The sequence below is a fragment of the Octopus sinensis genome, linkage group LG9, assembly GCF_006345805.1.
Source record: "Octopus sinensis linkage group LG9, ASM634580v1, whole genome shotgun sequence".
NCBI lineage: Eukaryota > Metazoa > Mollusca > Cephalopoda > Octopoda > Octopodidae > Octopus > Octopus sinensis.
In genome coordinates, this window is record NC_043005.1 from 62,256,997 (window position 1) to 62,276,582 (window position 19,586).

A 19,586-nucleotide genomic window follows, 5' to 3' on the forward strand; every position below is an offset into this window, starting at 1 on the left:
TTCAAGCCATCACTGGAACAGTAAAAATCTGTAAAACTTTCCAGAAGTATATCATTTAAGTAGATATGAGCATGTCTAGACATGTAACTATATGCATGAGAATACATACATAAAACAAAACATACAAACCTGCACATATATATATGTACACACATACAAAAATATCCTGTTGATGTTGAAACTGCAATGAAGAGGTTTGAAACCAGCTTTTTCTTTGATGGTACGAAATCTTGAAATGAAATTGAATAATGACTGACTGACATATGTACATACATGCACGTACATATGTACATACATACATATACACACTGCAAAATCATGAGTGATATCTCAGGTGCTTTAATACTAAATTACAGTATGAATGTTCAGGAGTACTTTTTTTGCATTTGTGAAACTTTTAGGAATACAAATTCGACTCAAACTGTTTAATGAAAATGTTCCTCCTCTATGACATCTGCTGAGTGTTCTTTTCTTTTGTTTTACACCTCTATGTATGTATGTGTATGTTTCACCTACTTATGTCAATGTATGCTATAAATATCATCATCATCATTTTTAATGTCCACTTTTCCATGCTTGCATGGTTCAGATAGAATTCACTGAAGTAGATCTTACATGGCCAGATGCTCAGTCTGTCACCAACACTCACCTAATGCTAAGACAAGGAGTCACAAAAACACACATAAGCACACACAGACACACACATATACATGCACATGCTTACACATACACACACACGACAGGTTTTTTTCCAGTTTCCATCTACCAAATCCACTCACAAGTCTTTGATCGACCTGGGGCTATAATAAAAGACATGCTCAAGGTGACATTCAGTGGGACTATGCAGTTGGGAAGCAAACTACTTAACCACAGAGTAAGCATTGGTGAGTAAAAAATGGAAAAAAAATTTTTTTAATGAATGAAGTTCTTTGCATTGGGTTAATCAATACCTTGTTACTCTCTCCAATGGAAATGCAGTGAATTTTTGACTTGTTTGTTGGAAATGTGCAACCAAAGATGTCATCATTCCCAAATGTATGATATTAAAATATAAACTAATGATCCTTAATCTGCCAGCTCTGATTTGAACATAAGCCAAAATTCTTGTTAACAAAATGTCCAAAGACAACCCAAATGAAATTGTAAGTATGATGATTAGCCTGAAGTTAAGAGAGCTGCTGCCCTCAGAGTGAAAGACAGATTGTAGGACGTCTGTGTATGAACAGCTATGCTACATGACAGTGAGATATGAACTGTGACTACTGAGGACATGGATGAATAATGTCAGTATGCATATACAACAGAAAGTAAGTGATATGAGAGAAAAACTGGGTATACAAGGCATCAGTACAAGAGAGAAGACTGCACTGGTATGGTCATGTGATATATATGAATAAGGACAGCTGCATCAAGAAGTGCTGATCTCTAATTGTTGAGGAAATTGGTGGAAGGGGTAGATCCAGGAAGATGTGGAACAAAGTGGTGAGAAAGGATCTTCAAACATTGGGCCTCACAGAGGAGATGACAAAGGATCAAGACTTTGGCAGTTCACTGCTCCTGAGAAGATATATCGAGCTAAGTAAAATCATGGCCATTCATGCATACAGGCATGTCCTCTACATTGAAAGGTTCTAGTCTCGTGGGCTCGTGGGTGCTAACCATGTTGGTGCCACATCAAAGTTCCCGTATCAGTACTGTGTAAAAGTACCCATAACATGCCATGTACAAGCACCCATGATAGTGCCCAGTAAAAGCATCCAAGTCGTTGTCATGTTAAGAGCACCCATTACACTCTGTAAAGTGGTTAGCATTAGGAAGGGTATCCAGCCATAGAAAACATGCCAAAACAGACAAATGGAGCCTGAGCAGCTCTCCAGCTGGCCAGCTCCTGTCACACTGTCCTACTCATGCCAGCATGGAGAACGGATGTTAAACAATGAGGATGACAATGATAACTTTGACCGAATTCTAGGAACATAATATTTTTTTTAAAAATGGGAATTTTGATTCCTTTATTGAATAAATTCACAAAAGAGGGAAGATAATGAGCATTTAGTCATGTTTTCTGGGGATTTGGAATTAAATTTCAGAAAATAAATCTTTTGTAATTCAGACAATTTTACTATTGATGCTGGTGCAGTAAGATTCAGTATAGCTTGATGTCTGCTGCCTTATAGAAAACAGTAGGTATCTTATGGACCATATGTAGGAATTGTCTTATACATAGATAAATGTGTCTTTAATACTAGCTGAAGTAGGTGTCTTTACATATTTTTGTTTTGAACACATTAAAAATAGCTGTCAAACCACCCATAAATCACACACTGCTACCTTCTAAGAAAAGGATATATTGAGTAATGGAATTCTTGATATACAAAATGATAGAATGTAGAGTATCAGCTTTAATTCCTTTGATCATAGATCTGATAGCTTAGGATCGACCTTGAATAAAAATAACAGCATTTAAGTCTAATGGCTACAAACTCAATGTCTGAACTTAAAAGGACTTTTTTAAAAAAATGAGCAAAGGAACACTATATTAAATTAGACTGATTAGTCTTGCTCAAGTGAGCAACTACTTCTAAAGAAAATAGATATTTTTAGATGACCAATGCCATGTTAATGGAATTTAGTATATGAAGAATGTGAAGAAGTATGTTGGGAGTCTAGCACCTATCTATGGGATTGAAATATTTACAGCCCCTGAATTGGACAACACCACTTAGTACCACGGGTCCTTCTTTCCTTACCTAGGGTATGGAGCCAATGATACAACAATTTAAAATTCAAGAGGCAACAGTTTTTCAGTATCTTTTCAAAAACCTCGGAGATCTATGAGATGTAAATGCAGATGTGTTCCAAAAAAATTTTTTTTTGAGATACTGGATGAACTCGAATATATGTGCGTATGTGTGTGTATACATACATATATATATGCATACTTCTATATTATGTACATGTATGTATGTGCTGTAATGTATCATTGATGTTTTGTAAAAATTGTATCGTAATGGAGTTGAAGAAGCCTAAATTAGTTTGTACTTATAAGCAGATTGATTGGGAGGTTTTTCATTATAGAAGCAATGCAAGCATAGGTTAAGTATGGCTAACTACCAAGCACAAGTAGTTACAAATGCATGAACTGTGATCTCATTTGTATAGAAGTGTGTTGATACAGTTTGGCATTGGCTGCTCTGTAAAATATAACCATCATCTTGATCATTGACCATCTTATTCTATGAGGCCCAGCATGCTGACATGTGTTCTTCTTCTGCCAGGTGTGTAAACTATTGATGATACACCTCATGCTGTCCTCCGGCACTTATTGTACATTCATATCACATACAAGTGCAGTTGTCAGTTCTGTAAACTTCAGCTGAGGTCTGTCACATGCAAATTTGCTTTCTCAGCTTGCTTACACTCTGGTTTTCATGCATGTCAACAATAGATATCAGACAGATCATGCTCAGCTCATTTCTCTCCAACTTCCACAGACTTGCCTAATTCAATACTCATGTATTACAAATTTGGCACATGCTACATCCAGCCTACGTTTTTGGAGAGGGAGAGAAAGAAGGAGAAAAGAGAGAGAGAGAGTAACTTTCTACCACCCCCTTCTTTACATTAACATCTTTACTTCTACTACAAGCATTTGTAACATTAATTAAATTACAAAGATAAAACTACATTTAGAAAGCCACATAAGTTTCCAGTTACACAATGTGATAAAGTAATAAAAGTTAAAACAAGAACTAGGAGGAAAGCATGTTCACACTCATTTACTATCTAGAAATTTCTCTATGCAATTAGACGTTAAAGCATTTGGACATTTAATTCAAATACTCAAAGAAGCAGATTAAATAAATTTTATACAGAAAACTTGAAAATTGGAAAAGAATGGTATGCCTATTGAAATTATATTTCAATAGCTTCAAAGGAAAGAATTAGCTTTTAGTTACAATGTTTCAAAAAATTAAGATTAGTCAATTAAAAAAAGATTGACACTAAGAAACATCTTGTAATTATATGCCTAGGATATATACCAATTTGCTATAAAAAATTATATATATCAACTAGTTCCATTACCCACCACCTAGTCCTTCATGATTGAGTGAATAGCCATAGAAAAGGCTTCTAAACAATTGACTCAACATGAAAACGAAATTACCCAAGGAAAAACAAATGAATATAAAAAGAGAGAGAGAGAGAGAAGCGGGGAAGATAGATGTTAAGTGAATAAGATTGTTGCTGAAGAAAATTTCAAAAGATAGAAAATAGATGAAATAAGCTGATAGACCAGAAGATATGGTAAGATATGACAGAAACTGGAATTTAATGATAAGAATGTAGTTAGTTTTTGAAGTGACTTATTGTAAATAATGGCACTGTCTACAGTGGCAAGCTGATAGAATCGTTAAGATGATGGGCAAAATACATAGCAGTATTTCATCCATTTTAACAGTTTGAGTTCAAATTCTACCAAGGTTACTTCACATTTCATTCTTTCACAGTTGATACAAAACGTATCCACTGGTTTAAGAATGAAATTTGCTTTCGGGGTGCAAACCCAGATCCAAAATTTTTTTTACAAACAAAGTCTTGTTGTTTTATTTATTATTGTTCTTTGTTCTTTAAGAAGAAATCTAACTTTACAGATTACATTTTACACATTGTTTTCTAAACCTGAGGAAAGTAAGAAGAGGTGCAAAAATTTCAGGAGGTACACTTGCACCTCCTGCATCCCCTGTTCCTGGGCCCATGTAAGTACCAGTTGAACACTGGGGTTGATGTAATTGATTTACCCACTCCCTCAAACTGCTGGCCTTGTACCAAAACTTGAAACCAATATTGGTATTTTATCTTTACTATTAGCTATTTACTATTAATGCGATACCTCAGATACCCTCTCTCTCCTCAGAATTACATTATCTATACACGATTTTGCTGGCAGCTTGTTTGAATTTTTTACTTATTATGTATGTGCCTATGTATTTTTATAGATAATGTAACATACTTGGTAACTCTGTTAGTGATGGTACTATGTAAAAAGCACTGGTTATAGTGCCATGTAAAAAACAGCCAGTACACTCTGTAAAGTGGTTAGCATTAGGAAGGCTACCCAGCTGTAGAAGCCATGCCAAACCAGAAAACTGAGCCTGTCAAACTACCCAACTCATGCCAGCATAGAAAACAGACATTAAATATTGATGATAATTAAGATCATCCATGTATGTGTAAGAATGAGTGTGACACATTGGGAGGAGAGATTGTTATTCATTTTCATGTCTCTTGTTAGTCATTTCATCTCTTCACTGATGTACAAAGTAATGGACAGAAATCTTCTCTTTATTCAACATTTCTCTTTGTCTTTCACTGTAAATATGCATACACACAATAGCTATTTACTGTTCATTTCTTCATTCTGAGTAAACTCCTCCCCCACTCTCAACAGTAGTTTCTGTCATCCTCTCTCTATATAAACACACATGCTACCTATTGTTTACTTCCCCTCTCTCTCTCTCTCTCTCTCTCTATGTAAGCACATACAGTAGTAAGTAAAAGCCACTCTCATTCTCTGTCTCTGTAAACACACAAAAACATAGCTGTTGTTCATTGATTAGTGTGTTCTGTATCTAAAATCACAAGAGAAGGAAGACAACTGATTGCCAACTTTCACACATATGAAATTTTGCTTCAGGTAAACAATCTCAAAAGTTGGGCATCCCTGAATATTTCCACCCACTTCCTAGTCATTCAGTTAAGTTGTCAACACCAATCAGTGTTTATTCATTTAAACTGTATACATCTTTCAGTTATATAAGGTCATACAAGATCAGTAAGACTATGTTTTACTGAGGAGGTCTATTAAGACTGAAACATGTCTGAAGTTGTCATGAAGTAATTAAAAAATATGTCTATTTTTTAATTACTTTTTATTAATTCAAATCTTTAGTTTGTCGCTCTTAAATTAATAATTAAAACATAATTAATCCTCAAACTAATGATTTAACTCCCCAGTAACAATGCAACTGTAATTTATCAACATTTCTTGGATCACTATATTAGCACCAACTTTAATAAAATATAAACAAGAATAATTTATTGATGCAAACTATTGGGAATTGTTTTCTCGGTGAAAAAAAAATTCAACTATAAATAAGCTGTAAAAGAAATATCTATTCTATGTGAGTCTATCTGAGAAAAAGTCATTGTTATAACTTTTAATAGTGGTACCTACTTATTCAGAAGCTAATCTTTCATTTTATATAATTCATCTTGTGGGATTTTCTTTTATTGCTCTTCATCCATTATGACACTGTCATCAATGGAATTTTGTTAGAACAATTATTTTTTATTGCTGCATAAGATTTCTAGAATGAACAACTCAACTGTGAAATAAGAGTAAAACCTTTTACATTTTTTTGTCAGCAAAGTAAACTAGAACAACATTGAATACATTGACTAGGTATGTAACAGAATAATCAAATTCATCTTTGTGTAGTCAGTTGTGTAAAAGCATACTCTCATAGCCAAGATGTTTTATGAATTGTCAAGAACAAAAGATGATAAAACTTATAAATACATCATACTTAAAATTTTACACTTTGGGGGACTTCCTTTAGAAAAAAAATTCATGCTATTATTGAAAAGTCAGTTGAAAGAGTTGTATAAAGCTAGAGTTCTTTTTTATTACATTTTGAAACATTTTCTTACACGAGAGAATTTTAAAAAATGTTTCCAGTTCAAAATATTTACATACTGTAAAAGGGGCTCTTTAGGAAATAAGATCTGTAAATAGTTTCAAAAAATAAGGAGTATTTAAACAGTCTAATCATAAGCAGTTTACCTAGATTGAAGTGGATAAAAAATGATGAAATACAGTAAACTTTCACTGTCTGTCTGTCTGTCTCTCTCTCTATATATATATATGCATATATATGTTTATATGTGAGTGAGTGTGTGTATGTGCATGCACATTTGTGTGTGCATGTGTGTGTATGTGTGCGTGTATTACCTTTCATTTGTTTCAGATTTTGGACTATAGCCATGGTGCTGGGCCACCATATTGAAGGATTTATTTGAACAAATCTACCCCAGTATTTATTTTTTTATTTATAAACCTGGTACCTTTGCCAAACATAAACAAACCAACACCAGCTGTTAAGTAATGGAAAAGTACAACACAAAGACACATGCATGCACACGTGCACACACAACTTCTTTTAGTTTGTGTATTGCCAAATCCATGCACAAAGCTTTGGTTGGCCTGGAGCAAAAGTAGAAGAAAACACTAGGCCACTGCATAATGGGGCTGAACCCAGAACCATGTGGTTGAGATGTAGACTTACTACAAAGCTACAACTATGACTCTGTGGTGTGTGTATGTGTGTGTGTGCATATATTTATAAATGAATACATATATATAAGCATACAAATATATATATATATATGCAGCCAGGTGGAGCCTGGCTGCACCAGGCTCCAATCTTGATCTGGCAGAGTTTTTTATTTTCTGTAGAAACTCTGCCAGATCAAGATTGGAGCCTGGTGCAGCCATCTGGTTCGTCAGCCCTCACTCAAAATCGTCCAACCCATGCTAGCATGGAAAGCGGACGTTAAACGATGATGATGATGATGATGCAAACATACATTAGTATATATTTATATATAGACTTTTATATAAATATTTGTGTGTGTAAACAAACACACACACACGTGTGTGTGTATGTAAGTATAATAAAACTTGAAGATATTCGTAAATCCTCTGAGTAAATAAATTATCTTACCACTTCTGTCTGCTGCCCCACCACGGAGAATTCTGGCGATTTCTAAGCTCTGTTTTTTCTCATTTTTTTGTATAGTTGCACCCTGAAATGACAATTATTGATAAATATAGTCACAGACTTAGAAATAACTTTGGATCAATAAGTTCAAAATAATTCATGTATTCATGTATATTTCCAAGGAGATAGACCAATGATAGTTTTAGTGTTATAAAAGGATTTATATGTCTTTTAATAATTCTTGTACACTGAACCTTAAAGATATCTCTCTTATTTCTTCACCAACAAGCAAACCAGAATATACATCAACAGAACTTTACACACACACACACAACACATATATACACACATACAAATTATACAAATGTACAATATATCTATCTATCTATCTATATATATATATATATATACAAATTATACAAATATATATATATATATACACAATATATATGTTACACATGAACACACACACATGCTTATAGACATACTGAGTTAAATAGCGCAAAAATATATCAGTAGTAGATGAAAATTGTTCAGCAGCTGATTGTAAATGTGTGTAGATGCACACACACACATATACACCTGTACAAATATGTGTATATCTATCTATCTGTATTATTCACACACACAAACACACACAGACACACATATATGTTCATAAATATGTGAGAATATGTGCATGCATGGGTATGCAAGTTTGTCTCCATTTTTCTTTTGTATTGACATGACTTGACTTTTGTAGCAGTTCATGTCTCACTTAAAAAAATATGTCAGTAAGTCAAAGAGCAAACACTAAATACAGTGCTTTTACAATACAACTTCTCAAGAGGACACACATGCATATCTGGATTTAGGAATCCTATTGCTACCAATGAAAATTACACATTTAGATACAAGTACATGCCTTGACATAATATCATATATACTGCTGTACAATTTAAAAGGTTTTGTTGATATTTTATCAACTTCAAAATTATTCCCAAAATCCTTTGCTACTTAAGGCACAGAGTTATTATGAGTTTCACTTTATTTTGAAAATGGTATTGAAAGTTTAAAAATTTGATATGAATGTCATCATTCTAAATAAAAGATATAGTACTACAAGGCAACAAGAAAAATTATGTGTATATATGGACTTATGCATATGTATATTATATATATATATATATATATATATATGCACACACACACACAAACACACACTCATGCACATACAAACACACACACATGCACACAAATAAATAAGTAGCAGCATAGTTCAAAATGTGTGTGTGTGTGTGTGCATGCATGCAAGCATGCATGTGTGCATATAAATATTTATAAAGTTCCTCCTGGTTTCTTCCAGCACTTCAAAACCTTTTACCATTTTAAGACTGCTGCTCTGTTTTCATGAATAATGTGAAGATTATATAGTGTTGAATATAATATATATTGAATTAATATATTTCCTGACATAAAAGTGAAGTTGAGAAAGGATGTGATGCTGTGATGATCTTCCATTATATAAGCCTTTGGAATTATAAACTGGACGATCATCACAATCGCACTTACTTTTAGGAAAGGAAAAGGCATGGTTCCAAATAAGAATCATAAATTTTATTACAGACAAACACGAATCATAAATTGTGTTATAGAGTCAGCTAACTGGTAGCTTATTCCTGCTGTAAGTCACATATAACTAGCTATTAAATAAGCTGCAATGTATTTTGTGATATAATACTTCAGTTTGTGTAGCTTTCATGTTGGAGGTACTGGATGATCTGGGGATATTCCTGGTTTGAGATCTGATAACCTATCCAGGTGTAAATTTATTTCCCATCTACTTAACATCAAAAATCTAGAGATAAATTCTGGCCCTATAATTCCCTAGAGCTTATCGAATATTCACATTACAATGATTGACTACAAATGATTTCTGAAGGGAAATCTATTATAATTATACTATCATTTTTGAATAGCTTATTCAGAGAAGAAGGACAATACACAAGATCCTTTGGAGAGTATCCATAATATAGATGAGAAGAGAAAGGGGGGTTTTATTAGATCAGAGACCTGACTGAAATGCTTGGAAAGAAATTCCATCTTCTAAAAGTTACTCAAGGGACTTGTGAGGATGTTAAACTGAGCATCAGACTCAGTCCAGCATCTCCAAAATGGTAACACTCTCCCTGATAGGCTTCTACAGTTTCACAACTAAATTTCAATCACAAAGCTTTCATTGAGCCAAGGTTAGGATAAGGAACTGCACAATGAGATTGAGCACCAAACGAAGCAGTTTTGAAGCAAACTTCTTAACCACAAAGCCATACGAGTATTAAACATACTTTTGCATGCTGATAACCTTGCTCTCAGTTCTCAAAGTAAACCCATCAAAGACAACAACTTTTGTTAGCAGAAAAGGAGACACAACTCTGTAGTTGTCAGGGATGTGGCCACACTCAACATGCACAAAAGGACATCGTACGAACTTTGAACTGTGCACTAAATGTAGATTATGGGTGTACAGGAGATGCAGTAGCTTTGCAGGTGGGCTAACAGAGAAGAAGGACTTTATATGTGGTAGATGCACAAATATAGATAGCAGCAGAAGCACTCATTAAATTAATTCTTTCAAATGCTTAGAGTGCACACCTAGAAGAAATTGTTACTCTTTTACTCTTCTACTTGCTTCAGTCATTTGACTGTGGCTATGCTGAAGCACCACCTTTAGTCGAGCGAATCGACCCCAGGACTTATTCTTTGTAAACCTGGTACTTATTCTATTGGTCTCTTTTGCCGAACTGTTAAGTTACAGGGACAAACGCAGACACACAAACATATACACACACTTATATATATATATATATATATATATACACACACACATATATATGACGGGCTTCTTTCAGTTTCTATCTACCAAATCTACTCACAAGCCTTTGATCAGCCCGAGGCTATAGTAGAAGACACTTGCCCAAGGTGCCACACAGTGGGACTGAACCCGGAACCATGTGGCTGGTAAGCAAGCTACATACCACACAGCCATTCCTGCACCTATATATCTTTTTTTTATCAACAATGTGATGTGATTGAAGGATGACAACTGTTAAAGAAGTGCCAAGCAATCCAACTGGCAGGAATCTATAACGGACAAAGACTGAGGAAGATATGGAAAGAAGTGGTGCAAGGTCATCTCAAGAAGTTGAACCTCTTGAAGGATATGTTAAAGGGCCAATAGAAATAGTGATTGTGGAGCAATATGCTGGGGGAAGATCTCATCAACCAAAGCAAGCATGAGGTAAATGTTAAAAGGAAAAGATGATGTTGATTATTATTATTGTTATTCAAAGTTGTTGTTGTTGTTCCTATTATTGTAGTTGTTGTTGTTATTACCATAATTATGGTTGTTGTTGTTGTCGATATTATAATTATCATTATCAAAGTGGCAAGCTTGCAGAATCCATGGTGCATTAGACAAAATGCTTAGTAGCATTTCTTCCAGTTCTTTATGTTCTGAGTTCAAACACCACAAAAGGTCAACTTTGTCTTTCATCCTTTTGGGGGTTGATAAAATAAGTACTATTCAAGTACTGGGTTTGATGTAATTAACTGACATCTTTGCCCTAAAACTACTGGCCTTGTGCTTATCATTATTATTATTCAGTAGTCTTAAGTGCTTTCACTGCATTACTTTGTGCAGCTCTGTGTACCTTGGGTATGTGCTGTGGTTTATTGTGGTGCTCTTATTTTCACTGTATTGAAATTTCTTTACATAAGATGTGTGCAGTACATCATAGTGCTATTTTCTGTATGTTATATGTATTCCTAGATCCTGGTGTTTTGGTTATGTATTTGTCTGTATGTTTTTTAATCTTACCGAATATACCTATTATTATAGGGATTTTTTCTGTTTTTAGGTTCCACATTCAGGTTATTTCTGTTTTCAAATCTTTGTATTATTATTATTGTTATTATTATTATTATTATTATTATTATTATTATTATTATTATTATTTTTACTGTTTTACTTCTCAGAGCACTCAGCTTCTTTGCTCTGGTTGATTTTGTGTGAGTAGACAGCAGCTTGTTGTCAGAGTTTTCACAGGATCTCTTTCCACACATTATAAGCTTAGATACTTGTTTGTCAATTACCATGAAAGACATAAGGCGGTAAGCTGGCAGAATCGTTAGCATGCTGGGCAAAATGCTTAGTGGTATTTCGTCAGTTTTTATGTTCTGAGTTCAAATTCCGCCGAGGTTGACTTTGCCCTTTCATCCTTTTGGGGTCAATCTAATCGACTGGCCCCCTTCCCCAAAAATTTTGGGCCTTGTGCCTAGAGTAGAAAAGAATTACCATGGAAGACATTCAACATCCAAATACCAATCTCAAAATCCTTACTGTCCCCAGCAGAGCAGTTTTTTGGGCTTTCTCTGTTCTTATACCAATTCCGATGTGCTGGCAGTGTAAAAGTTAATGTATTTTGTACTAATTTTCAAATGGTAAAGCTTGGATAGTGGCAGATAAAAATGACAGAATAATTTCATGGATATGTAAAATGAACTATTTTTTGATCAAGGTATATCCAATGTAAAACCTACCAGAGGATGTGATGTAGAAATTTCAGTGAAGTGTTACATGTACTGAAAGATGTTTTACTAGTTATTTGAAATTACAGAAAGGTGAAGAGTGTAGTACAAGAGGAAACCTCTTTTTCTATTGCTTAGTCAGGAAGTCAGGCCTCCAAAACTGGTAGAAGAGAGGAAGAAAAATATCTTTGAGCTGGAGATCTGGCTCTAATATTTGTTATAGAGTGGACCCCACTAGAAGCATCCAATGATCATGTAGTGTGTTAAAAAGAGTAATAGATTGTCTATCACCCATGTAGATCATGGCATGATTTGAACTCAAAACAGCAACAGCAGGAACAAATATTGGTTTTAAATTCTGGCACAAGGCCAGCAATTTTGGGGGAAGCACTAAGTCATTTAAACTGACCCCAGTGTTCAACTGGTACTTATTTTATTGACTCTGAAAGGGGTGATATGCAAAGTTGACCTTGGTAGAATTTGAACTCAGAATGTAATGATGGATGCAATGCAAGAACAGAAACAAATTTTGCAAGGGATTTTATCCACTGTGCCAATGATTCCACCTTTCCAATACTCTAGATATGAATATATTATATGAATCCTGGAAGGATGAATGACAATGTTGATGTTAGCAGGATTTGAATTTCAAATGCAAAGAGCCAGAATAAATGCTACAAGGCATTCGATTCAATATTCTAATGACCCTGATAAGTTCTCACCTATAGAAAACTAGAGGATAAATTTGAATATCAGAGGAAAGTGGTTATGTATGAAAATATTGACAACAGTTAAATGATACAACAATGAGAAGAATTTGTGGTAACTGGAAATTTCTGGTCCTCTGTAAGAGACTGGATTATATGAGGTAGTTGTTTGGCTCAGACTGTGTTCTGTATCTAGAAACTTTGCAACAAATGTTTAATGCTAAACTAAACTTAAAATTTTAATAATTAATACACTGAGCAGAGACTTTCATTTCATCATGTTCTCTATGTCTTCTGGAATTTTAGTGGTGGTTTCAGAGAAACGAAACTGCTAATTATGTAAATGTATGAGATTCACCACTTGCGCAAAAGAGACTCATATTCTCATTTCCAAATTTCCAGTCAGATGTTGTTGTTGATTAACTCTCAGTCAGACTTATAATTAAAGGTGTTCCAGCAAGGACTTTCTACTCTTTCTATATTGGATAGAGCATCTAGGAATATATCATCTAATGTGCCCTTCTTTTTTTAAGTAAGTATAGTATGATCTTGAGAAAATTCAGCTGCTGTTTCGAGCATTGAGGCTTTGTTGTTAGCATGTCAGTAACAAAGATGGTTAAACATTTTGAAGAGAAGAAAAATCAGATTCTAAAATACAATGCTTGTGAATATTGACTGGTGATGCATCTGCACTGATCAGGTTTGTAGGTGTTGGGAGAAAAAAGATTTCATGAATATTGCAGCTACAGTTGTGGATCTCGGATGAGGTAATTAACAGCAACAACCATACAGGTAATATATTATGGGTGGTTTTGGTAACTATCAGATAAAACTTTCAGAATATATATTCACTTTGGCGATTAGGTATCTAGTGAGCCTATCCTTTGTATGTGTGTGTGTGTGTGTGTCTCTTTCTATATGGGAAATAGATACCATATCTAACAATAGAATGCTAGGAAGCAAAAATATGGCTGAGTTGCTAAAAGTATCAGATAGAATGATGCCTTGCCATATTTGTCCTGGCTTTCTACAATCTGAATTCAAATCTTTGAGCTCAACTTTGCCTTTTATTCTTTTGTGAGTGATAAAATAAAGTTCAGGGCATTGGCTCGGCAAAATTGTTAGAGCACTGAAGAAAACGCCTTGCTGTATCTCTTCCACTCCTATATGTCCAAGTTTAATTTCCATCCAGGGAGTCAGATCCCACCAATGGCCAGGATTTGACCATGTTACTGCAATTGATTATGAAGGTTGCAATAGGGAGAGCAATATTGTAACCATAGGCTACAGTAATAAAACTGTGATGATAATTCTAAAAGGAATTTAATATATAAGAATAATGAAGTTTTAAGTGAAATGTCAATAAATAAATCTCATTGTTTTCATAAAATATGAAGCCAAATAAATTTAAAGCAATGAATATTGCTTCTTTGTTACAATTTGAATAACATAAATGCATGGGTTTATGTAATGTCAAGAAATTCTATATTTTTGAAATTGGTTGTAAACTTTATGAATTTGTAATGTAAATAGAAAACAAACATAACTGAGGTTTTTGGCATGATGTTTTAAATTTCCTTATTCTTCCACAATTTAGAAACAATGCACAGCTAAAAGCCATCAAACTTCATAAAATGCAAGACCCAGTAATTTGATTCCCTTACATGATGGTGATTTGCTACTCATCTAATTAGGACTACACCAAAAAAAGCCAGTTGCTGATCATAACTAGAAAATATATCCCATTTCTGAATAACAGCTATCCCCATACAAATTACTTTAACCCAAAGGTAGAGAACTCTTTATGTTGTAAAGCCACATTAATGACATTAACTATTAACAAATAAGGTCACATTTCAAAAAATAATTTGTGCTGTTTAACATATATAAAATACCGTCATTCAAGAAAATTGTTACAAAATGTAAAACAGGCAGAGATTCAGAATTAGTACTCCTTTCATAACTTAATTTTTGTTTTTGAAAAGTTCTTCAGATTTCTATATTTTGAAGATATCCCCAACATGGCCACAGCCTAATGACTGAAACAAGTAAAAGAAGTGTTCCTTAAAATATTTATCACTGAGAAAATATGCCTTAAATAAAATAAAATCAGCAAAAATATATTCCAATATAGGGATTTCCTCCCAAATGGTGTACCTCTATCAGAAAGCTGCAAATTATCCAGTTCTGCTCTAACCTTTTAATAAAGCAGATGAGTCAAATAGGAGGTCCTCTATGTGGTTGTTTAACCTGCTAAAAATAGCAACCAAGTCTCTTTGAAACCACAACTCACCATCTTAACCCCCTCCTCTCACAAAACAATGGATAATGTAATCCTAGGTACACAATATCTGAAAAACAAAAGATGGCATGGCTGGAATGGCTTTTGGTCACAGATAAGTTTGACCCGGAAAGACTTAGGGCTAAACAACAATACAACTATGCCATACACTTGTTTTGCTTCCTAAATATTTGCTTTGTTGATAAATCATTTATTCACCAAGTTGCTTAATAACTTCATCTCTTCACTTACTACTACAATAACTTCTGCTCCTATAAACTTGCTTACTCTATGTATACCAGTCTCACATAATTCCACTTGTTTTGCTTATTCTCTCAACAGTCATCATTCCATTGTTTCTCATTCACTCACACTTCATTGTAAACACTTTCCAATCCTTTTAGATTGAACATTAAATATATTAATCTTATGTAGTTGGCTTTATTTCTCAGTAGAAAATAACTTGAAAATAATAAAAAGAAAAACATAGCCTGTTAGTCTCCTTCATACAAGCTAAAAGAAAGACATCTCATACATTTCCTTAATGCAATTTGATAATAATATTAGTCTCCTTTGGCAAGGCAGAAGGTTAAGAGAAATGACTGTGACATGAAATTGTAACACTTTTCACATCAAATCACGCATACTTAAGTGTGTATGAATGTGAGTATATATCTACCTGTCTCTCACTCACACACTCTCTCTCTCTCTCTCTCTCTCTATATATATATATATATATATATACTTTTGATATAGGATATAATTATCTTACTACACGTAGAACTTACCAATATGAAGTTTAAGAATAATCTTCAAGAGAGGATACAATAAATACAGCTGATAACTGTAACAAGTCTTTAGTTATAATTTTGTTTACTGCTTTATCATTAAACCTTTAGCATTTAAACTGGCAATATCTGGCAAAATATTCTACCTGTTTTACCTTTAAACCAGTCAGATCTGGCCTTTCACACTTAACCCTACAATGCCATTTTTAAAAATAAACAATCACATCATTGAAATATGAAAACTATGAGATAGTACATGATCAATTCAAAGCAACACAAATAAATAAGCATTACATTTGACACAGTTATCTGAATGCTAAACGGTTAAAGTCTCTATTTTTAAAATTAAATAAATAAACTAATTTAGTTAAATTACTTTGTGCTCATTGATGACAAAAGCTTTGTATTTAGATGATATAAAATGTGTGATGAGAAATATATGTGTAACTAATATTTATTTTCTGATCTGTAATTAGTTAAAATTTAATTTAATTTAGCTTCTATATTAGGAATTTCTTCTCTAAATCTTTGTCATAATGAGCTATGAGAACGAGGTTTATTTGTTTACAGGATTTAAAATCCTCTGTTATAACCTAGATGAGCATAATGAACAGGAGGGAATTGAGATCCAAACACTGCCTGGCACCTATTTACTTCCATGTTAAATTCCTTGCTGAACTCATATCCCAACTCCCACCTTGTCAATGGCATCAGTGTACATGACTGGCAAGGCTCTTCACCTACATTCACTTACATCTAACTTTCTTTTTTAATAGCTCCAGAAAAACAGAATTCTGTGTCCATATTTTTAAGATTTCTACATCCAAACACTGTTATCTTCATTTTGTCCTTTCCATCATGAGCTGACTCCCACAAGCTTGTGGCCATAATTCTTCTTGCCTTAAAATTGGCTCATGAAATATTCAATACCTTGCATATAAAGATATAATTAGTTATAATTAAAGAAAATATATAAATAGTTGCATTGTTTTATACGTTTGAGATTTATCAATTGCTATCCCTACTTTTCACATAGACATTGTTATATATGTCTAATTTGTTCAGAAATTTATATCAAGTCCTTTAATGATAAATGTCTTTGTTTCTGATGAATCAAAATTTATAGCGTGAAGTACATGTATGCCCACTTGTCAGTCCTGCAGCTGCTGCTACTATTACTACTACTGCCACTACCACCACCACCACCACCACAATCATCATCATCATCATCATCACCACCACCACCACCACCACAACCACCACCACCACCATCCCCATCATCATCATCATCATCATCAGGCACAGCAACTTTCACATCTTTTTCCATGCTTGCATGGACTGAGCAGGTTTTCAATAACTGAGTTTGCTATGGACAATCAATATCTCCTTTGTGAGGTTCAGTATCCTGAGAGCAGGCTCTTCTTCATAACATTGCTTCTGCTTAATGTCATACTCCATACACTTCATATATCTATACTAGTGCAATTTCCTGTTTTGCATTCTTTACCTAATTCTTCATATATTTAGCTTTGCTCTCGGTTAAATTGTCACTTAAACATGCTAAATATTACCCATCCAGTGGTGCTTGTTTGTCTAATTTCCTTCTCTAAATCTTTGTCATAATTAGCTATGAGAATGAAGTTTATTTGCTTACAGGATTTACCACTGTGAGTTAGGCTTAAAGTCCTGTTATAATCTAGACAAGCATAATGAACTGAGATCCAAACTCTGACTGGCACCTACCTACTTCCATGTTAAATTCCTTGCTGAACTCATTTGCCTACTCCCACCTTGTAGATGACATCACTGTACATGTCTGGCAAGGCTCTTCACCTACATCCACTTACATCTAACTTTCTTAAAGACCAAAAAAAGATACCAAAATATAGAGTGTTAACCAGTCAACAGCTTTCTCTAGATTAAAAGAGAGTATAACAAATTGAAAAATTTCGAATTTTGCAATTTGTCTCATGGGATATAGAAAAAAATGACCAATTTTCACTTCTGTGGCTGGAATTAGCATATAGATGTATTTAGAATGTGGACTAGATTTACTTTCATATTTTTATGTGAAAGAAAAATAAATGTTACTTGAAAGAATCAAGTAAAAAAAAAACCCAAAAAACATCAAACGCTTTTGGAAAGAATCTATATAGGAACACACATGTGCACACACAGATAAGCACAACACACTAACACATAATTTTACACACACGGGATCAAGATTATTAACAGACATTAGCCTAGATATGGACACTAATGGGAAGCTTGAGTTTTATAGGACAGACACTAGTACACTTATTTTCAGGATATGCATTTGACAGCAGAGAGGAGTGATCACTTGTTGGCTGTCACTTAGCTTTCAGTTTTGATTGATTCAAATAACTAAGTAAATTTTAAGTACATTTTCTATACCTTTTCACTAACATACAACATAACAAGAAGTAAATATTTTCTGGTTGGCAGTATGTGTGCTATTATTATTTATACTTTCTTTAAAATTTCTTGTCAAAAATAGATTTTATAGATAAAATGAAATGCAATAAACAATTGCCATGTAATACATACATACATATATATGAGAAATAAATGAAGCTGAAAATGCACAGAGAATATAAGAAGATTTATGTAAATTTACACACACATACATGGAGAGAGAGGGGGGAGAGAGAGAGAGAGACAGACAGACAGAGAAAGAGAATTACATATGAATCCCCTATCCATTTTAACTTGGGTCTAAGTTATATTTTACTAGCCTAAGAAACCACTATACATTTTGAATACTTGATAAATTTTTAGCCTATTTTGGTTAGCATATATTACCAGATTACAAGATTTAACATAAAGATTGAGACAAGCTGAATATATCAATATGTAGCAAATATAATGATGATGTGTTTTAAAAATAGCAAGGAAATTCTCTAAATTTACACAGAAGCTGGATATTCATGATTGTTATGAACTTTCTTTTTCAGCTATTGATTCCACTATCAATAGTATAGTATAAACCTATAATCTCTTAAAAGCTCTCAACAGGATATTTGCTTCAGATCTAAATATATATTTTATATAGGACAGTGTCATAGACGAAATTGCTCACATTTCAAGAATAAGTTTTCATACAGTTACAAACTGTACTAATTTAGTGTAATTATAGCAAAAATGTGATACTATGGTCTCACCTACTTATCTTATCTAGCTATATAAAATAAATATATAAATAAACAATATGACAGTATTACTATATTTCTTATTCTTAGAATTCATGCAGTGAAGCTAATTTCATTTAATATATATATTGCCAATGGACTGAAACTAATTTCACTTCATATACATAAACTATAGATAAAGGAACATTTGTTAAATAACAAACATGATAAGGAGACAGAAAGACATGACAGTCTTCTTAAAGGAGATTGAATTATTTATGAAACAATTCTTGAGAAAATTGAACAAATCC

General features: G+C 33.5%; 1 protein-coding gene across 13 annotated transcripts in view; it reads right to left on the reverse strand.

The window, feature by feature from the left end:
• LOC115215814 (MAGUK p55 subfamily member 7) overlaps window positions 1–19,586 on the reverse strand; it is a 930,620-nt gene that overhangs the window by 142,935 nt on the left and 768,099 nt on the right. For all 13 annotated transcript variants that reach the window (XM_036506006.1, XM_036506002.1, XM_036505998.1 and 10 more), the window contains one exon: window positions 7,788–7,869. In XM_036506006.1, the coding sequence (XP_036361899.1) occupies window positions 7,788–7,869 (82 nt within the window). The remainder of the gene's footprint in view (window positions 1–7,787; window positions 7,870–19,586) is intronic.